The sequence below is a fragment of the Cryptococcus neoformans genome (genome assembly GCF_000091045.1).
Source record: "Cryptococcus neoformans var. neoformans JEC21 chromosome 4 sequence".
Taxonomy (NCBI): Eukaryota; Fungi; Basidiomycota; class Tremellomycetes; order Tremellales; family Cryptococcaceae; genus Cryptococcus; species Cryptococcus deneoformans.
This window is the reverse complement of record NC_006686.1, coordinates 36,698-54,933: the sequence shown is the minus strand read 5'-3', so window position 1 is coordinate 54,933 and position 18,236 is coordinate 36,698. Positions and strand designations below refer to the sequence as shown.

General features: G+C 48.4%; 6 protein-coding genes across 6 annotated transcripts; 2 read left to right on the top strand and 4 right to left on the bottom strand.

Annotated features, from left to right (window-relative positions):
• Positions 1–14: 14 nt before the first annotated feature.
• CND00160 (adenylate kinase, putative) lies at positions 15–1,999 on the top strand. The gene is made up of 10 exons (XM_024656929.1): positions 15–307; positions 376–392; positions 443–555; positions 618–682; positions 743–814; positions 882–948; positions 1,017–1,135; positions 1,262–1,318; positions 1,385–1,444; positions 1,688–1,999. The coding sequence occupies exons 1-10, from the start codon at positions 44–46 to the stop codon at positions 1,856–1,858; spliced, it is 1,005 nt and encodes a 334-aa protein (XP_024512698.1). The 5' UTR covers positions 15–43; the 3' UTR covers positions 1,859–1,999.
• Positions 2,000–2,122: 123 nt separating this feature from the next.
• Positions 2,123–4,539, bottom strand: CND00150 (ferric-chelate reductase, putative). The gene is made up of 8 exons (XM_570365.2): positions 4,395–4,539; positions 4,152–4,335; positions 3,841–4,075; positions 3,579–3,780; positions 3,184–3,517; positions 2,805–3,120; positions 2,428–2,727; positions 2,123–2,348 (listed from the first exon to the last, which is right to left on the bottom strand). Exons 1-8 carry the CDS (start codon positions 4,466–4,468, stop codon positions 2,224–2,226), a joined length of 1,770 nt encoding a protein of 589 aa, XP_570365.1. The 5' UTR covers positions 4,469–4,539; the 3' UTR covers positions 2,123–2,223.
• Positions 4,540–5,083: 544 nt separating this feature from the next.
• On the bottom strand, positions 5,084–6,368 carry CND00140 (GTPase, putative). The gene is made up of 3 exons (XM_570363.2): positions 5,732–6,368; positions 5,595–5,663; positions 5,084–5,541 (listed from the first exon to the last, which is right to left on the bottom strand). Exons 1-3 carry the CDS (start codon positions 6,018–6,020, stop codon positions 5,198–5,200), a joined length of 702 nt encoding a protein of 233 aa, XP_570363.1. The 5' UTR covers positions 6,021–6,368; the 3' UTR covers positions 5,084–5,197.
• A 1-nt stretch (position 6,369) lies between these two features.
• Positions 6,370–9,202, bottom strand: CND00130 (tRNA (cytosine-5-)-methyltransferase, putative). The gene is made up of 7 exons (XM_024656928.1): positions 9,106–9,202; positions 8,955–9,059; positions 7,815–8,902; positions 7,438–7,764; positions 7,283–7,388; positions 6,832–7,235; positions 6,370–6,776 (listed from the first exon to the last, which is right to left on the bottom strand). The coding sequence occupies exons 1-7, from the start codon at positions 9,136–9,138 to the stop codon at positions 6,548–6,550; spliced, it is 2,292 nt and encodes a 763-aa protein (XP_024512706.1). The 5' UTR covers positions 9,139–9,202; the 3' UTR covers positions 6,370–6,547.
• A 1,063-nt stretch (positions 9,203–10,265) lies between these two features.
• Positions 10,266–13,163, top strand: CND00120 (expressed protein). The gene is made up of 5 exons (XM_024656927.1): positions 10,266–10,821; positions 10,887–11,441; positions 11,523–11,942; positions 12,040–12,527; positions 12,634–13,163. The coding sequence occupies exons 1-5, from the start codon at positions 10,465–10,467 to the stop codon at positions 12,914–12,916; spliced, it is 2,103 nt and encodes a 700-aa protein (XP_024512704.1). The 5' UTR covers positions 10,266–10,464; the 3' UTR covers positions 12,917–13,163.
• An 11-nt stretch (positions 13,164–13,174) lies between these two features.
• On the bottom strand, positions 13,175–17,132 carry CND00110 (ATP-dependent DNA helicase, putative). The gene is made up of 19 exons (XM_024656926.1): positions 16,849–17,132; positions 16,361–16,789; positions 16,222–16,311; positions 16,154–16,168; positions 16,026–16,095; positions 15,957–15,971; positions 15,875–15,907; positions 15,745–15,815; positions 15,612–15,687; positions 15,411–15,546; positions 15,303–15,339; positions 15,169–15,222; positions 15,019–15,095; positions 14,894–14,958; positions 14,826–14,833; positions 14,616–14,763; positions 14,494–14,555; positions 14,058–14,432; positions 13,175–13,995 (listed from the first exon to the last, which is right to left on the bottom strand). Exons 1-19 carry the CDS (start codon positions 17,053–17,055, stop codon positions 13,282–13,284), a joined length of 2,682 nt encoding a protein of 893 aa, XP_024512700.1. The 5' UTR covers positions 17,056–17,132; the 3' UTR covers positions 13,175–13,281.
• Positions 17,133–18,236: the final 1,104 nt, after the last annotated feature.

Below are 18,236 nucleotides of genomic sequence, written 5' to 3'. Positions count from 1 at the left end.
CACTATTTCCTCCATCTCTTTCCACCTCGACCACCTCGCTGCCATGTCCATGCTCGTACGCCCCAGGGCAATTCCTCGCATCGCCCCGATACTCGCCCCACAACGCCCGTCCAAGCGGTTCAACAGCTCCTCAACAGCGTCTACATCTTCACCTGTATCGCATGTGGCTTCTGCAGTCGCCGACACAGCCCATTCCCTTGCGGACAAGTTCCGCGAAGCTGCGAGGTTTATCAACAGCCCATCGTACGATGGAGTGGAGGAGAAGGGTCTGAGGATGTTGGTGTTTGGAAAGCCGGGAAGTGGAAAGGTAAGGTGGACCTCCACCTCGTCACTGTTGAACCGTTGGGGATTTTGTGCTGATCGAGTCGATCACAGGGTACTTTGAGCTCAAGGTATATTTCTAATCATCAAGCTCCCGAGATCATGACTGATGGTCCTTTAGACTCGTTAAAGAGTACGATATCTCATTTGTCTCCACCGGCGATGTGCTTCGTAAAGAGATTGCGGCCAAGTCAGAGGTCGGTCGGAAGGCCGAAGCTGTTGTCGCTTCTGGAGGTATGTCCTGGAAAGCCACCGACTAGTTTAAATGCAAAGTAAACGGCTAACAATGAGTGTAGGCCTTGTGTCAGACGAGTTGATGTTGGAGATTGTGAAAGCTGAGCTTGACCGGTTAAAAGGAAAGGTGCGTTATAGGACACCTTCATTGATTATGGCGCCGCGTATTGCTGAGACATGTTTGTAGAGCTGGATCATCGATGGCTTTCCTCGCACTTTACACCAAGGCGAGCTTATTGACACAGTCCTCAACCAGGAGGTGCGTACTTTATTTCATGTCGCAAGTTGAGCAGGACCTCATTCTTATACTTGTTCCCTCTCTGCAGAACCGTCCGTTGAACATGGTGGTCCACCTCAACGTCCCTGACTCTGTCATCATGGCCCGTATAGCAGGTACATCATTTTCCCTATGTGCGATCGATGTGACTGGAATGGCTGGAAGCCTGACTCTTTATCCTCAGCGCGATGGGTCCATCTCCCTTCTGGTAGAGTTTACAACACGACCTACTCTGCGCCCAAAGTGCCGGGAAAGGATGATGTGACTGGGGAACCTCTGACGAAGCGACCGGATGATACACCTGTACGTGATCTTTTCACGTTTAATTTCTTTTATAGACCCATGATTTGTCCTCCGTTTGACGGAAAAAGATAAAATGCTCCAAAGTGAAACCACTCGAGCAAAAGACTAACGAATCTACTTTTGCAGGAAACGTTCTCCAAGCGTTTGCAAGCTTACTATGAGTCGACTGCTCCGCTACTCAAGGTTCGTCCCTCTTTCTCGCGCCCCCTTTCTGCAATTCTCTTCCTAAACTGATTTTCTCGGACACAGTACTTTGAAGAGACGTACCCCGAATCACTCCATTCGATAAGTGGTTCATCTTCCGATGAGGTATCTATCGCTGGGGGCCGCCTGGATGACGGAGCGGTCCCTTCTACATCTTCTCCTTTTCCGTCAGATCAGGGTTCTGACGATATGGTTTCTGCTTCTGCCTCGTCTACTTTCTCTGTCCCCGCCTCTTCTACCTCTTCTACCACTACCACCAATTCTTTCCCCTCGGACACTCGACAATCAACAAATCCCACCAACCTAACTGATTCGACAAAAACAATAACAAATGCCGCACTCGATCAGCTCTGGCCCCAACTCGTCGAGCTCATTGAACCCTTCAACCTCCGGCGCCGCCAGACTCCAGCCGAGAAGGGGCGTGTGGATGCAGAAAAGGTAAGGAAGCAAGCGGATGATTTGAGGGATAGTAGAGAGGTGGACGTTCCCGGAGAAGGGAAAAAAGTCGTTGCTCGATGAGGGATGAGTGTTGAGGTGGGGCTTATCCTCCAGTGCCAGGGACGGACGTTGGGGGGGGAAAGATTGGAGAGGCATGCGGGGCCGCCTGGACTAGGGAAACCAACAGTTGTAGCTGTACATAAGACATGTAAGGGAGAATACTGATCTTGGGTGGTGATTTTTTGGGCGATGGTATGGAATCTAACAAGAAGCCACCCAATTCTTTTTTCCATGATATGATCATTTCGCGTGGCCGTGATCAAGTTGTAAACATCATGGGCAGAAATAGGTGATATAATTCATACAAAAAAAACACTTTTACACACTTTTCTCGCTGACATTCATATTAAGCCACAATTATTATCCATTTGCTTCTCTTTGGTTTTCTACCACCCAAACCTTTCCTTGTGCATCCACACCTCTCCAAGGACGCTCTTTCCTCTCACAATATCCCATTGAAGCTTCGCAACAGCGTTCGCAGTATCAGCTAACATAGAGGTCGGGCCACATACTTTTTTGTGCGCATCCTAGATGTCAGCACTTCGTCATAATCTTTTCTGATATGCAGATGATGGATTTGATGGACTTACCAATAACTGCAAGTCGTTCACCTTGATCCATTCCCTCTGTATACTCCCTCAAGACCTTGGTGATGTCACACCGACCGGAATTCACAACTGTTCCAGATGCAATATCGAAAAGTTTTTCCTCAACGCCCGGAGTGCTAGCTGTAGTTTCAGCTTCGACGGGTTGAGAGCTTTCAATCTTGCTTGAACTGGGTTTCATGGGAGCGGAGAATGTGCTCGTTTGGTCGGGATTGGGGCCTGTAAGGTGGATGGTTACGTCGGTACGATCAAAAGATCTGTCGTCATTGAACCACTCGAGACAGTCTGATGGGTTCTTCAATTAGCTGTCAGGCCGTTCTCACAGCCCCTCTCCACTACCAAGAAGACATGCAAAAACTCGCCTATATTTCGGACACTCCAAATCATTTTGACTTTTCTCCCTTCTCTGACAAGTTTGCTAGCCACTGGCCACCCCATCGCAGCTCCCACCCCACCACAGATCACCAACACCTTATCAAACCTTTCTAGCTTCTCGCCGAATCCACCAAAGGGACCTTGGACAATGACGGGAATTGATTTGGATGGGTTGGATAGGGCGGAACGGGCGATGCGTTTGGTGATGCCTGAACGACTAGAGATGAGGATGGTGAGCGGCGAAGGGGTATCGATATCGCTGTTAGTCGGGGGCGAGGAGGCGATGGTGAATGGATGGGATTGCTTTTCAGCGCTCTGTAAGCATGACATGTTCGTATTCAGATAAAGTCATAATTTGAAACTTACAAAGGGGTTGACTGAGGGCACTCGAAGATAAACATACTGCCCAGTCTCCCATGATCCCCTTTTAGTCTCTACCACTAATCTCGTCACACCACCCTTCCCACTCATTTCGTCGCCTCCAAAACCTTGCAATATCGCTTTACCTTTCCATTTACCCAGTCCTGCAAACTCTACGGTCTCCCAGAAAAACCGAACAAGGATAGAGAACCCCCAAACAGCGACAGAGGCATAGATGTAATAGAGGGCGTCAGGGATGGATACTTTCACATGAGGCCAGAGGGAGATGAGGAATGCGACGATAGAGAGAATATGTTGAACGATGAAGAACTCGTAGTTCCTATACATTGCATGGATCAGCCAGCTAGATCAGATCGATCGAAGTCGAGAGCGAAACATACCAATTGCGGATCTTTGCAAAACTCGAAAATACTATCCAACTCAGTGCGGCCAGCGCAAAGGTACCATTCACCATACGACCATGGCTGTTGAAGAAATTGGATGGTTTGTTGTACGTCGTCCAATAAGCCCGAGTCCAGGAGATGCCGCCTTGTCTGTAGGGCGCATAGAGAATAATGAATGTATGTATAACAGAGAAGAAAACTGTTTTCACTTTGTCAGCTATCACAAGAGATACAGTAACAAGAGAAAACTGCTACCCACGTAAAACTCTTGCACCATATTGATGCCAAATCATCCATCTTGACGCTTCCACCCTCGTAATCCAAGCCAGCGGGTTGATCCTGCTCCCCATGACGAAAACAAATGGCAGGAGAGCTTGTGCGATCCATCCTGCCCGGATGCCAAGAGGGGGGTTACCCCACTCGACGCCGGGGCGATAGTATGGTTTCATCTGGAAACACCAGATGAAAAGTGACATGAAGAGGGTGAAAAGGCCCTGTACCCGAGAATAGATATGCAATCAGCAAAAATCAACATGAATAGGCGGTACTCAGAGAAACAAAATAATTTACGAGAGTAATGCCCAAGCTCAAGTCGATAAAAGCCAAGTGCGGGTAACCAAGCCCCCGGAGAGCAGCAGTAAGTTTTCGAGGGCGGTATCTGAAATGCCATCGTGACCAATTGAGTATAGCGAGAAGCGCGATCAGAACCAAGCACCCAATAGCAGTCGTGCGTGCCCAGTGCATAGCTTTGTACCTACGGCGAGGTGCAAAGTTAATAGGAAAACAGTTTGGATAAAAAGATAGAAGACCTGCCATGAATCAGCGTTGGCTGAGGCTGCCATCCTCTGGGCCGAGGTTGGACAGTCCTCAATTAAACATATCGTCATATTGGATTGTTGTAATGGCTGCCTTCTCTAACAAGCTATAAAGGTGAGAAAAAAGTGTCAGATAAATAAAGCGGCAGTTAGTAGTCATGTTGAAAGATCAATTTTATCCCATTTATACCTTTTCCCGCCAATCACTCATTTCATTTCTCAGTACAGAAATACCCCCTTCGTCCGTAGCTCAACGCCCCAAAATCGAGGATACACGCCAAGCACCCTATCAAAAGGCTCGATTTGCGATTCCGCCATTCCGCGATGATAGAGCCGCACGAGGCGCCATTAAGCGTACAAGGTAGTAGTTGTCAGTGAAGCAGTGCCTTGAGTTGTTTTGGTGGGAGGCCTTTTGTGAACGCCGGTTGGTGCGAGGCATTTTGTGGAAAGTGATTACGTGTAACATTTCGCTGCACTCTTACTTTACGTAAATTGGCCTTACGACGGTGGGAGAGACGTAAGAAAGGATGCGAGTCGGGGGACCAAGGACAACTGGGCAAGGTGATGAGGAACGCAACGTTGAATAATTATGAATACATAATATGACACCTGTAGATTGCAGGAATCGAAAACAGTTTAGCTATATATGTTTCATAGTGACGGGTGCTGGGACCGTAGCAGGACCGTTATGACTTACGCTAAAAGTACAACATCCTACCATGAGATAACACCCCTTTGACCCTGGTTGTCATTATACTGGCGATATCCCTTTAATCATCATCAGACCTCAACATCGCCCTATCAACAACACCCTCCTGCCTTCTTTCCCTCTCCCAGCTTAACGCCGTTGCCACCCTTTTTCCTCTCCAGTTCTTCTTCCGTAACCCGCTTCAAAATCTCCCTGGCCGTCCACTCAAACGCATTCTCAACATTCCATCCTTCTTTCGCCGAAGTCTCGACATACAGCAAATTATTTGATTTAGCGAATAACATCCCTTCTTGAGAGGTGACCGCTCGGGGTTTAAAGCTAAATTGGGGTGATGAAGATGGGGGCGTAGGGGAAGGAGGTGGGATTGCTTGGCCGTATGATGCTGTAGGAAGTGATGGGGGGGTAGGAGAGCACAAGTCGGTCTTGTTCGCGACCACTGTGCTACTGTCAGTTATGGTTCGCGGTGGGTAGCAATGAGGATTAACTTACAGATGATAGACACGTTTTCATCGGCATGCCGCCTAAGGTCATCAAGCCAAGAAGTAACATGTTCAAATGCTACAGGCCATGGTCAACCATCAAACCTTACTTTTGGATTATTACAACGCAAAAGATGGAAAACCCACAGTCTCGCCGTGTAACATCATAAACCAGCAATGCTCCAGCCGCTCCCCTAAAATAACTCCGTGTTATACTCCTAAAACTCTCCGTCCCTGCCGTATCCCAGCATTGCACTTTAACCCTCTTTCCCTGCTCGCCTACAGTTAATATCCGGCTCCCAAACTCGACACCAAGGGTTGGTTCGGTAAGGTCGAAACGATCGTCGGTGAGACGAACGAGGAGTGACGATTTGCCGACGGAAGAGTCGCCGATCAGGACATATTTGAGGATGTAGTCCCACTGTAGTGATCCCATTTCCGTGTATATTTTCTGTGAGGCGGTCTTTTTTGGGGCTATATTGGGTTTGAACTGTTGCCGGTAGATTGATGAGGGAGAACGGAATCGATCGAAGCCAAACGAATACGGCAGTGATGAGGTTGAGATTTAGGCCAGACGGTAGAACTTGCGTCAAGCTGTCAATGCTTTCGTTGACTATAGGTGGTGTGAAATTTTTGATTTGATAGGGGACTTATCAGAAGTTGTAAAAGAGATAGGTTGTAAAAGAGATTGAGACATTCCCTCGTAAACTCGCAACGTGTGACCACTTCGCTCACTCATCAATTCAGAGCTTTCCATTATCGGCGATCACCGCAATTAGCTTTTCTATTTCGTCCCAACGTAGAGCTTGCTCGATGACTATTGGTGGGGGGAATGTTATTATGTTTGGACTCATTCATAAGGACGTTTGACTTGCTTCGATTATAACCTGCCATTGACATACATTGCAATGCCATGAATAATTGAAATGAAAGAAGACAATATGGAACCAAAATTGTTTCTTTTCAAGCCACCACCTCCTCACCTCCTTCAGTGGCCAGAGCTACCCCAGGCTTTCCCTCACCCTCTGCGTCGCCGGCGACAAGATCTTCCATTTTCTGTGCCTCCTTCTCCGCTGGAGTGGGATCAGTAGAGGCTGGAGTGGGATCAGTAGAGGCAGAAGCGACCTTCTGATCGGACTGAATAGGAGGAGGTTTGCAAATGTCCTCGCCAAATGTTCGCAGTGAGAGAATACTAATTTCAAAAGTCAACGTGTGCTCTCACCAAGTCGGAAGGAAATATACTTCACCTCTTCTCTCGCTTATCGATCATCAAGCTCAAACTCATCTTGGCCTTCCAGATAGGAAGATACATCGGCAACTTGAGTTCGCCGCCATCGCAGTTCCCAGCGTTAAACTTGACAACAGCGGCGCCCATCTCGCGTTTCTCCATCTCCTCTTTCCATTCACTCCTCTTGAACTTTTCGAGAGCAGGGTAGTGGTCTTCAAGCAAGGTGCGGAGTTCGGAGAGGGTACCTTCGATGAGGACACCGTCGCCGAGGTGAGGGAGGAGCTCGAGGATACCGTCGATTGGGGGACGCCACTTGCAGATCAGCTCAGAATTTTTGGATGTGGCCGAATCTTGACGAGTGAAGGATTTGATACCGGCGGAGATGAGACGCATGCGGGTGTAATCGTTGTTAAGGATGATTTGCTGAATAATGGTTAGCGTGTAAGACGTGAACTGAGTATGGAGCGTACCTTGACAATGTCATTGGTAAGGTACATGGTTCGAAGGGGGTCTCCGTACTCGTTCCTAACCAACAAGTTGTCTCTGGGGAAAGTGTCCTTGAACTGGAACTTTTCGCTGCAAACGTCTGTCAGCTTGACTTTATCAACGGAAGCGTGCAGCTTACATGATGGCCTTGACTTCTGCGTGGGAAGGGTCGACATAGGAGTATGGATCCTCCTTGAAAGAGTTATCCCTCTTTTCCTTCTTGGTTGTCACTGGCTTCTCTGCCTTAACTGCACTCTCGGCAGCCGCAGCCGCAGCCGCAGGGGCAGCTTCAGCCTCAGCAGACGCGGCAGGCGCGGGTGACTTTTCCCTCGCTCGCTTGATCTCCGCCTCCCCCTCCACCGGACTCGCTTGCCTCTTGAGTGATGAAGTTTGAGAGGCACCAGCTCGCTCAAGAACGGCGACGAAGAAACCGCCAGTGTCCTGGTCGTGGGGTAATAATCTCATACTGCTTTTATCAGTTACGAGCTCGATTTTGTTTGGCATAACAAAACGCACCATCTGTTGAGATTGAGACTCTCCACGTTTTCGGGCGCCCATAAACTGCTCGGCAAGCCCTTACCCTTCTCGCCCTTTTCCTTCTCCTTGCCCTCATCCACAGCCTTCCTGTATTCATCAAATGTTTCGTACCAGTGAATCTCCCCATCCTTGCCTTCCTGGGTCGCAACTTTCCACTTGTCCATTCCCGGCCTCCTCTTCAATTCAGGCAAATCTGATGAAACGTCTACGAGAGAGAATTGAGTGTGTTTGAGTAGTGCGGCGGCGATGACGGATTCGTCTTCAGAGGGATTGAGGGAGCAGGTAGAGTAAACCAATCGACCGCCGGGTTTGAGCATGTTCATGGCGCGTTCGAGGATACGAAGCTGAAGAGAGTGAAGGGAGTTGCCGTCGGCGACACCCCACTTGGCCCAAATTTCCATATTCTTGCGGAGGGTACCGTCGCCGCTACAGGGTACATCGGCGAGGATTCGGTCAAACTGGAGGTTCTTGCCCTCTTCCAACTTGATGGCGGGGAACATGGAAGCGTCAAAGTTGGTAACCATCAGTCCTTTGCTCGGCATTCTACCAGTCTGATGGACAAGCATGTGGGTTCGCTTGTAGTCGGAATCATTTGCAATAAGAAGACCGGTAGAGGTAGTGTGATGGGGGTTGAGAGCTTCAATGATTTGGGCAGTCTTGGAACCAGGGGCGGCACACATGTCGAGGCAGTGGTGGTGGGGTTGAACGTCGAGGAACAAAGGGGGAATCATAGAAACTGCCTCCTGCCTGCTCAGATTTCCAACCTCGGTTTCTCCAACCAAGAATCTTTGAAAGTTCTTGAAAGGCTCCGTCTTTCTCACAACACGCTTGGGAGCGTTGACCTGCCATGCGAGCTGACCAGGATACCAGGCAAGCTGGGTTGGGGGGTTGTACTTTTTGCCTTCAAACTCGACATTCTGCATGTTGGGAACGTATGTGTCCTTGATGATGTCGTTGATAGTCTCGGCGTGGGCTCGGGAGCCTGTAACTCGGAAAGTCAAGGGAAGTTCTTGTTTGAGGCTGGACATGAATTCGGGCCATTCTTCGGGGGTCATGATGTTTTGCTCCTGTGTAAAAAGCGTCAGCGTATATAAATCTTCAACAATACATTAGGATCACCTTGTAGTACGCCTCGAATGCCTCGTTCTTGTAGTCAGCAGGGCTGAACACCTTCCATTCGCCGGCTCCGTTGTCTCGAGTCTGAGGAGCTCGTCCACCGCCTCGCTGGAATTTTATTAGTAGAGCTCTTCACAGTCTAGTTTGCACTCACACCGCCGTGCTTTTTTCCTCGAGGTCTGCCCATTTTGATTCTATTTCGAATTGGAAATGTTATGTGATAAATAAACAGGTTCCGTATCTACAGTCGCATGAAAGTGGATGTCGAGAAACAAAATATTGGAGCCTAGTCACGTGACGTATAATACTCATCTATTTGCATCACGTTTTGTAATTAGAAACAGTAAACCATTACAAAAGTGTCATGTACGACCCAGAGCCGGATACAAACTGGTCGTCTGGCTTGCACAGCGTGGATTACGGGATATGGCGATATGATTCATGACGGAATGATATTATGGAACAACAAGGCTTGTTATCGGCGAGTCTGGTGGAGGACCTTGTGGAGGACTGGTTGATAGAGTTCGTCAAAATGAAGGGCTTAATTAATAAGAAGAGTGATCGGTTAATAAGAGAGAAAAGCTTCCGATGTGAGGCCCCGTTAGGATGGAATTATGTCATAGGTTATTTATTTTCGGCATGTCAAGCGGCAAGAAAGGGCTTTTCTGGACGCCTCGACTTTTTAATTTGCCTGGTCGACATTTTTCGTTGTCGGTCAGAGCAAGAGCAAGACGTCACTCAGAGATCGATGTTAGTCGCTCGTGCATACAGCGGGCTACGGCTGCCGTATGTAATTTTTTTTTGGCAGATGCATCTCATATCTGATCCACACTTTCCATTTCTTTCACTCATCATCCCGGTCGCGTACGCTTTTACACCAACCCCACAACTTGACAAAAACAGTTCGATCGACGATCGTGGGCAAAGGGCGACGGGTCCAGGAACGGAAAGAGATCAGCGGAAAAAAATATCGCAGCGGCGTGAGCCTAGCCAGTCTTCCGTGAGTTGGGCGTATTTTCCTGCCCCTGTTTTCCCTCCCTCCCTCCCTCCCTCCCTCTCCCTCCCTCCCTCCCTCTCCCCCCCTCCCCCCCTCCACCCACCACAGCTCTGCATTGCATACTTGCTACCTTCCATACCGAGCGAGCGTCGCGCGGCGGTGGCCGCCTTTCGCCAGCGCAGTTAATAATAGTGAGGTCCAGACTCCCAAGCGCGTCATTGCGAGCGAGGGACCTCATTTGTTCTTTTTTTCAGCTGCGGCTAAAAGCAGACTAACTGCGAGTGTTCATTTCGCTGCAGCAATGCGCCATTTACGAGATGCATCCCTCTCCTCCCAAAATATCGCTGCGGCTACGCTGGGCTGTACGCTGACTTGGAAGACTTTACAGCATTGGTACAGCTTTTCTCTTGGAGAACAGTATATAGCCTGCACGTGCTAAGAGATCTCGTCCCCCGGCCCTATCACTGTAGTCTCGTTAGCTCAACTCCACGACAACAGCGACTGCCAGAGTAGATCATGAAACCCCCCACCAAACTCCACATCCCAATCAGCGAAAAATCCTCCCCATTCTTCTCTTCCCCTTACCCACCCCACCAACCATCTTCTTCCCAACTATCACCTATCCCTGACAGCTCGCCATCTTCTGCCGCCTTCACCAACTCTCGTTCACCACTTTTACCAATGTCTCCCAAGGTGCTTGAAAGTGGATATCCCTTTCCGGCGACGGCGCACACTAATGCCAGCGGGCGATGGGCGAGGATGAGGATGGTCTTGAGGCAAGGGGTCGTTCCGCAAGGTGTGCTGAGGAGGGCGTTGATGCTATTTATGGTGCTTGGTTTGGCGGTGCTGGTGTTGCATCGAAGTGGAACTGCTGTATGTTTTATTTTTTTGATTCCATTTTACAATTGAAAGAAGGCTTACGGGAGAACAATCAATAGCTTCAGCTTGCGGAAAAGTACAACCCTGCTTCTACTCAAACAAAGTCTCGCCCTGCTTCTACTCAAACAGAGGCTCACCCTGCTTCTACACACACAGAGTCTCACGTCCCTTATATACCTCCCACCTCAAGCCCACACGGTGTTCGCGAGATTGATATCTCCTCTGAACCTCTTCCCCTCGACGCTACTCTGCGCGAACGACTCGACGCATGGAAGAATGCCCCAGGTGGTCGGGGCGAGGTTGAAGGCGAAGTCGAGGCAGGCGGATTCGTGGCTTGGAACCTCGAACAATGCTCTACCATTTCCGAACAACACAACACGCACATGATTCAGCATTCCGCGAATACGTGGGCGTCATTGAACCGGACGCTGCTCCACAAGTATAGGATGGAGCTTGTAGATCATATGGAAGGGGTGTTGAAAAGGAGAGAACATGAGAAATACGGAAAGGGGAGGGGGATTGTGACGGTTGCGGGCAATGCAGATACCTTGCAGAGAGTAAAATGGAGTCTGCAAATGTTGAGGAGTTATGGAAGCGAGCTGCCTGTCGAAATTGTAAGTGCTCTCTTTTTTTCCATAAATAAGGTTTTTTTTTGGGCGCAAGCAGCTGACACTACCCCTGGTACGCCCTTGCAGTACCATTTTCCGTCCGAAGCCCCACCTGCCGATGACCCGATCCGTACCGAACTCGCCGAGTTGGGTGCCCGCCTCGTCGAAGCCAAAGGCCAAACACGGGACAAGGGCAAGAACAAGTCATACCACCTCAAAGCCCTCGCTGTCGTCCAGTGTCCATGGCAAGAAGTCCTCTACATCGATTCCGACTCGGTCCCGACCCGGGACCCTTTATACATGTTCGATGCGCCGAATTACAAGAGATTGGGAATATGGGCCACCCCGGATTATTGGAAGACGTCGGCGAATAATCCCATATGGGCGATTATGGGGGTAAAATGCAGGAATGAGTGGGAGATGGAGACGGGGCAGATGTTTATAGATAAGAAAAGGCATTTAGATGTGTTTTTGTTGGTACAGTATATGCTTGAGAATCATCATTTTGTGAGTGTTCTCTCTTTGTATTTTTTTCTTTTTTTTTTCTTTCGTCTGTTTAATAAAATATGGAAATCGAACCGAGCTGATAAAGAATGACGAAAAGTGGTTTGCATTTTCCGACGGCGACAAGGACACCTTTCGCTGGGCTCTCCTCGCTCTTCGAAAACGATGGGCCGTCCCCGGCCGCTGGGTGGGCGCTGGAGCTCTTCCTTCTGGTACAGCTTCTGGCGATTTCTGCGCGCATACTATGCTCCAACACGATTCATGGGGCGAACCCCTCTTTGTGCACTATAACCTTCTCAAACAAATACCCTCGGGTGTCGGCCGGGGCTATTCGTGGGGCCGGACAAAGCAGTTGCCGCTCTTCAACACTTGGCCTGCGACCCCCGCCACGGCGAGACTGGGCGAACCGGAAAGGAAGCCGGAGGATGGGGATAAGAGAGGATTGGGGGATGTGGATTGTGATATGTTGGCGGATGCGGGGGAAGATGGGAGAGCGAGAGGGGAGGCAAAGGAGATGGTGATGAGGAGGGCGGCGAGGGAGAGGGGGGTGAAAGTCAAGTATCATGGAGGGGTGACCTCGGCTTTGTGGTGAGTTTGTTTTTTCTTTATCCATTGATTACGTTTGGCATTTGGCACACGGCCAGGCACTATGGTCTCGGATGATGGGATCTTTTAGCTGACAAGATATTTATAGTATCGACTTGGAGTATATCGACCCAAGGCCGACAGAACGACAAGAAGAAGATGCCGCTCGACGTGCCGCCCTTTCCGCCTCTGCCGCGCTTACCCCCCAATCTACTTCTGCTGACGGTGATGGGGCCGATGATACACCTGCACCGGAATGGGTAGGTGTCGTCGAACCGGACTGGAGCCAGTCGCCGATAGAGATTGTACATTGGAGGGATGACGAGCATTTGAAGAGTTTTGAAAAGACGATATATGATTTTGGGTTCAAGCCTTCTGGAAAGGGGTTTTAATAAGGTTCTTGGAACTTGGGCCCTGTTGTCAGACTGTTATGAGGCATAATACGGAAAGAAAAGGGATAAGAAAAGAGAAAAGGGGATGAAGGAAAGGGCTGAGCTGGCTCTTGGTTCTATATCGATCGATTGATGGAGCGAAAACGCAGTTGAATGAGCATAGACAGTTTAATCATCTTTTTTTGTATCTTCTTAGCATGTAAAGTAATAGATTGTTTGACGAATGAAATGTTTATGAATACAATACACAATGTGAGACACATGGGACAGGTATCATGACATGCAAATACAGGAATTATTGATAGAAACATGATGCTGGATGGGATGATGTTTTGTACAATGAGTCGTGTACAAGAGCGCCTTACTTAGTCGCTGTCGGTTACAATGGCTGCCCTTTGCTTCCCGCCTCCGTTGGCTCCTTGTCCCTTCGCTCTTCCAGTACCAGTACCAGAACCGGAGCCAGAACCGGCATTAAGTACCTTCCAACCCCCTTCATCCCTCCATCCGTCACCAATCATCTCATCCCAATCATCCTTCGGCTCGTCATCTTCCTCCATCTCATCGCCATCACCATTCCAATCATCACCGTCACCGCCATGCTGCTGATCCGCCTCTTGATCGATGTCACCGTCGGAGTACAAACCACCGTAGACGTCGGAAAAGTATTCATATTCTTCTTCTTCTCTGTTTTCATCTTGTGGGTGAGTTTGGGTTCTGGCCTTTTTGGCGTTGCCGGGTTTCCTTCCGCCAGTGCCTACAAAGTCCATATTCCCCCCAAGCTTTCTACCGCTACTACCACCTGCTTGGTCAAACTCATCGTCCTCCTCTCCCTTCTTCCTTTTCACAGCGACCTTGTTTGAACCATTCCCGGGAGCTTTCTTTTCCTTCCTCTGAGGGACCGCGAACGTGCACTCCACCCTCACTCCTCGTCCTGCTTCGATTTCTTCTCTCTCCATACGAGTGAGACGGACAGCGGCAGGGGACGGAATGACGTAGACGTTGACTGAGAACGCGGTGGCGTGGTAAGAGTCTTGGAGGTAGCCGATGAGAAGGAGATGAATAATCAGGACTTCGACATCCTGTATATGATTAAAAGTCAGCGACACAGATTTGTTGCCGTGATTTGGAAAAGGGAACATACATCAGCACTCATCGCCACTTTTCCTCCAAACTCTTCGATATCAATATACCCCCTTTCCCCTGTACTTTTTTGCTTTTTCCCCTTCTTTCCTTCTCCGCCACCGACTACCCCGAAACTACCTCCACCCAGGCCTCTCGTGAGGCTCGCAAGGTTTGGCAACGTTACCCTTCCACTTTGCTTGACGACTTCTTGTGCTATACGAAGGATCTTCCATGATTCGAGGGTGACGTCGCGGGTAGAGATGGAAGAAGGGGGTCGGAGACAGTTGTCGCATATCTCGCAAGGTGAGGTGGAAGTAGAGTCTGAGTCTGAGGAAGAGAGGGAGGTAGGATTGTCCCATGAGGCAGTGGAGAGATGCGCAGAGGCGGAAAAGTACTTTATATGTCTGATCAGCATCCCTTTTCTTCCTTCGATTTTGAAAAGTAGGATAACTAACCTTGGCAAAAGCCACTTTTCGACAAGTTCTCAGGTCCTGCGCAAACCTCAGCATTTCATGCACTGTCTGCTTCATCAGCCAGATGTATACATATGACAGAAAGTGACCATCAATTCACTCACGCTTTCCGGTACCATCTACATCCGTATAGATCAGCCCAGCCAGGCGTGTCGCATCCTGTCCACGATAGAATAGCACACAGTCAGAGTCTTTTCCGTCTCTCCCTGCTCGTCCCGTTTCTTGATAATATCCCTCGAGTGATTTAGACATCTTTACTGGGTTAGCTGTACGATGTGGAAAAAAGAGTAGCCATTCGGAGGGAGTCGGCTCACAGAATGGTCTACGAGGTGGACGTTAATGCAACATATGGCTTGTACTTGTACTGAGGTGGAAGACTTACGGATGACATATCTAACGTCGCCTTTATCAATACCTAATCCAAAAGCGATTGTAGCGCAGATACAACTGTAATGCCACATAAGTTGTGAACTCTGAGAGCGTTGCACAATGACGATTACAACTCACTTGATTTTTCCTTCGCGCCACTTAACATGGATTGTCTCTTTCTCGGTATCATCTATTCCTGCATGGTATACGCCTGTCTGTATTGTGGAGTTAGATTGCGATCATTTGCTGGATCAGAAGGAAAAAAGTCAGCGGGAGAAGATGGCTTACTTTGATACTACCATTTGACCATCCTTTCAGCTCTTCTGCGACTGTTTCCGCGTCCTATCAGGTAGATTTATCAGCCCCTCATCTCTCCTGAATTGGCAATGCTGGTCAAACGATGAGATTTGCCAAAGACATACCTTTTTACTAAGACAATACACAATCCCGCTCTCTCCACTACAGTCTCGTCAGCTCTCTCCTTGGGGCCCATTGAGAGAGGATGGCGACTGCGAAGCAGGGTGACGTACGGGTGTTTATCCTGTATCCATCTGCCCATCTCTGCAATGGCCGTTTTCGCATTTGACGCTTTAGGTAGGACTTTGTAATGGAGGTTGGGGCGGAAGAGGGGGGAGGAAAAGAATACTGTACCAGTGGTCTTCGAGCCTAGAAAGGATCGTGGAACGAATACTCAGTGATTTATGCGGAAAGAAGAGGACAGATGAGCATACTGCGTCCGTCTGTTATAGGTCCGAGACGTAGTATTTTAAGAAGGTCAGGCAGCGTTTTTGAGCTGAGGGTTGCTGTCTATACATTCGATGGCGTAAATTACTGCAATTTATAGTTATGCTTTATGTAACCTACTACAGCTTGTATAGGAACTCGCGGAAAAAGAGTTTTCAACATCGACAGTTTTTTGTAATCTGGCCTAAAGTCTGTCATTACGATGTCAGCCATCCTTCCAAGATTACATTTTGTCTGCAAGTAGGCTGACCATGTCCAAGTTGGCTGCAACAGTGTGCCTCGTCTTATAATGTCAATCAGTTATGTCTGCCTATTCCTGTCAGAGAGCTTACCAATGACAAATCGTCCTAAAATTTAATCATCGGTCAAGGCTCCAGTAATAGAACTTTCGAAGAACTCACTCAATCGGCCTGATTGGTTCATCTTTTCTAGCACAGACATGAACCTCTTTGATTTTGACACCTTCTCGGGCTACGAGATTCAGACATCAGTGCTATGCGCGTCGTCCATGGGAGACTGATCTGCTTACAGTGACATAACAAAGCTATCAACAGCATGGTAAGTAGTTCGAATGTCACTGGATACGATAAGACATACTCGTATCTCCTTTTCGCCATGAGACGGCCCATCTCTCAATCGTTTATAAATCTCATTCTGCTCTTGAGTACTTGTACTGCCAGTCAACATCTTACATAGATCAGCTTTGTAATAGAATCGGATTTTACTCTACACTTACCACGCACTCTATTCCGATCTCTTTCAATGCTCTGACCTGATCCCATATTAACGCCAAAAGCGGGCTGACCACCACTGTCAGACCTCTACCCATCACCGCCGGTAACTGATACGTCAGGCTCTTTCCTCCTCCCGTCGGCATCACACAGACGATATCTCGATCATCTACAGCAGCGTTGATCACACCTTCCTGACATAGCCTGAACTTGTTGAGGTTGAAAGTGTTTCTAAGTGTTGCAGCTATAGCAGAAGAAAAGGGAAAACATGATGACTGGTAGTCGATTGTATTGGCAGCAGTGGAGAATAGGCTGTCCGACGGGCACGGATTTCTAGATATTGAGGATAACTGGAACTCTAGTGCACGACGTTCGGCGGTGAGAGATGCATGTAAAGCTTGCAGAGGCTCAAGCTGAGCAACGACTTCGGCAATCTCGATTCTGTGTTAGCCGTATACTACTCGTTTGTACAAAAATTTGAGGCCGGGCCCACCTCAGTATCTAGCTTTGCGAGCGTCGTCTTGATAGCATCCCTTGCATCTAAGTTCAAATCTCCACCCTTCTCTCCTTTTACAAACTCCTCACTTATCCTCTCTTTGCTTTCCCCGCTCCGGTTCGCAGATACGTCTTTACGAGGAAAGAAGTCATCGGCGTCGCTGTCGTCACTGACAACGATGGGTGTAGTGGAGCTGGATGGCATGGATCCACGTCTGATTTCTTAATAACTGATTAATGATGCGAAGAAGCCCACATTTGTACAGCTCGATTTCGATTTGTTTTTGCTCCAGGCTGAGAGCAAGAGTTACGTAATTGTGCCGCTCGTCAAAATTGAAGTCTTGTCGACGCGTTGTTTGTTTCACGCATTGCGGTGCCAGAGTGCAGTGCGTATTTATTTACGTCCATCCAGTCACTATTTTTTCCTTTCCTCCTACTCTCGAACACTTTCGGTACATTATCATAATTCTCCAGACCGACCCCTCTCAGCCGCGCACAGACTTCAAACTGCCAAGTCTTGCTCTCTAGTAGCTTTACTGAGGAGGAGAACCCTTACTTGCTCGGCTATCTACAAACTATCATCAACGCCGGACTCTCAAAAAATACGTACTCGACGCCGATCGTGGGTAAGTTAGTAAAGGCGAAAGCTGCCTAAACAAGCTCTTAATTACAACAACGATTTCCCCGCGCCTGCGGTGATGAAGGAGATGTTTGCTCCTCTAAATCTATTGCTTCTACGAGTCCTCCCTTTGACTGCTGAGAGCACGAGAGGAGCAGTGAATATAGAGGTTAGGGGTGAAGACGAGAAGTCTCTACATAAATTAAGATAATTAGTTCACCTAACCGATTTACTTAACCGGTCATTATCCTTCTACATGTAGCAGCTATATCGACGGCAGTTTATTACTGTCTCACGACCGTGCCAATTCATTGTAATTTCATATGTACAAATGTGCCTACGGCTGTAGAAATAGATAGCTTTGTGCATCCGGGCCTTCGCTAGGTCGTAAATGGTCATAAATGGTCTTAAAATAGTTATCATGGTCCTCTTTGCCTTCATTATCCTTTGGAATGCCTAATCTCTTTTTCGACTCCCCTCTGAGACCCTGCAGCTTCATCAGAAGTTACTTGTCATTTTATCATGACGACGGATCTTTCTAATCCTATTCAATTCGATAGCTTGCTCTTTAATGTTGATACATCATTTTCGGCCGCTAGAACAGAACACCCGTTTAATCCCTAGCAGGAGCGTATGTTGTTCGGCTGATAGGTTGAGAGATTGAATTTTAAGGAAGTTAGATCACCGCAGTATATGTATGTTGTTTCGACTTAGCCTTTCGCTTATTCTATTCGGCATTATTTCAAAATCACCTCAATAAATGTCTT

Bases quoted from the DNA above. Each gene is read 5' to 3' on its own strand.
- CND00160 (XM_024656929.1), top strand. From the start codon at position 44: ATGTCCATGCTCGTACGCCCCAGGGCAATTCCTCGCATCGCCCCGATA. The intron at 949-1,016 runs GTACATCATTTT...CTTTATCCTCAG, and splicing joins CATCATGGCCCGTATAGCAG to CGCGATGGGTCCATCTCCCT. The intron at 1,319-1,384 runs GTTCGTCCCTCT...TCTCGGACACAG, and splicing joins CGACTGCTCCGCTACTCAAG to TACTTTGAAGAGACGTACCC.
- CND00150 (XM_570365.2), bottom strand. From the start codon at position 4,468: ATGACGATATGTTTAATTGAGGACTGTCCAACCTCGGCCCAGAGGATG. The intron at 4,336-4,394 runs GCAGGTCTTCTA...ACCTCGCCGTAG, and splicing joins TCAGCCAACGCTGATTCATG to GTACAAAGCTATGCACTGGG. The intron at 2,349-2,427 runs GTAAGTCCATCA...CGCACAAAAAAG, and splicing joins TGAACGACTTGCAGTTATTG to TATGTGGCCCGACCTCTATG.
- CND00140 (XM_570363.2), bottom strand. From the start codon at position 6,020: ATGGGATCACTACAGTGGGACTACATCCTCAAATATGTCCTGATCGGC. The intron at 5,664-5,731 runs GTGGGTTTTCCA...CATGGCCTGTAG, and splicing joins TGATGTTACACGGCGAGACT to CATTTGAACATGTTACTTCT. The intron at 5,542-5,594 runs GTAAGTTAATCC...ACAGTAGCACAG, and splicing joins TGAAAACGTGTCTATCATCT to TGGTCGCGAACAAGACCGAC.
- CND00130 (XM_024656928.1), bottom strand. From the start codon at position 9,138: ATGGGCAGACCTCGAGGAAAAAAGCACGGCGGT. The intron at 8,903-8,954 runs GTGATCCTAATG...CTTTTTACACAG, and splicing joins CATTCGAGGCGTACTACAAG to GAGCAAAACATCATGACCCC. The intron at 7,236-7,282 runs GTACGCTCCATA...ACCATTATTCAG, and splicing joins TTACCAATGACATTGTCAAG to CAAATCATCCTTAACAACGA.
- CND00120 (XM_024656927.1), top strand. From the start codon at position 10,465: ATGAAACCCCCCACCAAACTCCACATCCCAATCAGCGAAAAATCCTCC. The intron at 11,442-11,522 runs GTAAGTGCTCTC...ACGCCCTTGCAG, and splicing joins GCGAGCTGCCTGTCGAAATT to TACCATTTTCCGTCCGAAGC. The intron at 12,528-12,633 runs GTGAGTTTGTTT...AGATATTTATAG, and splicing joins GGGGTGACCTCGGCTTTGTG to TATCGACTTGGAGTATATCG.
- CND00110 (XM_024656926.1), bottom strand. From the start codon at position 17,055: ATGCCATCCAGCTCCACTACACCCATCGTTGTCAGTGACGACAGCGAC. The intron at 15,547-15,611 runs GTATGCTCATCT...GATCCTTTCTAG, and splicing joins ACCTATAACAGACGGACGCA to GCTCGAAGACCACTGGTACA. The intron at 13,996-14,057 runs GTATGTTCCCTT...AATCATATACAG, and splicing joins AAGTGGCGATGAGTGCTGAT to GATGTCGAAGTCCTGATTAT.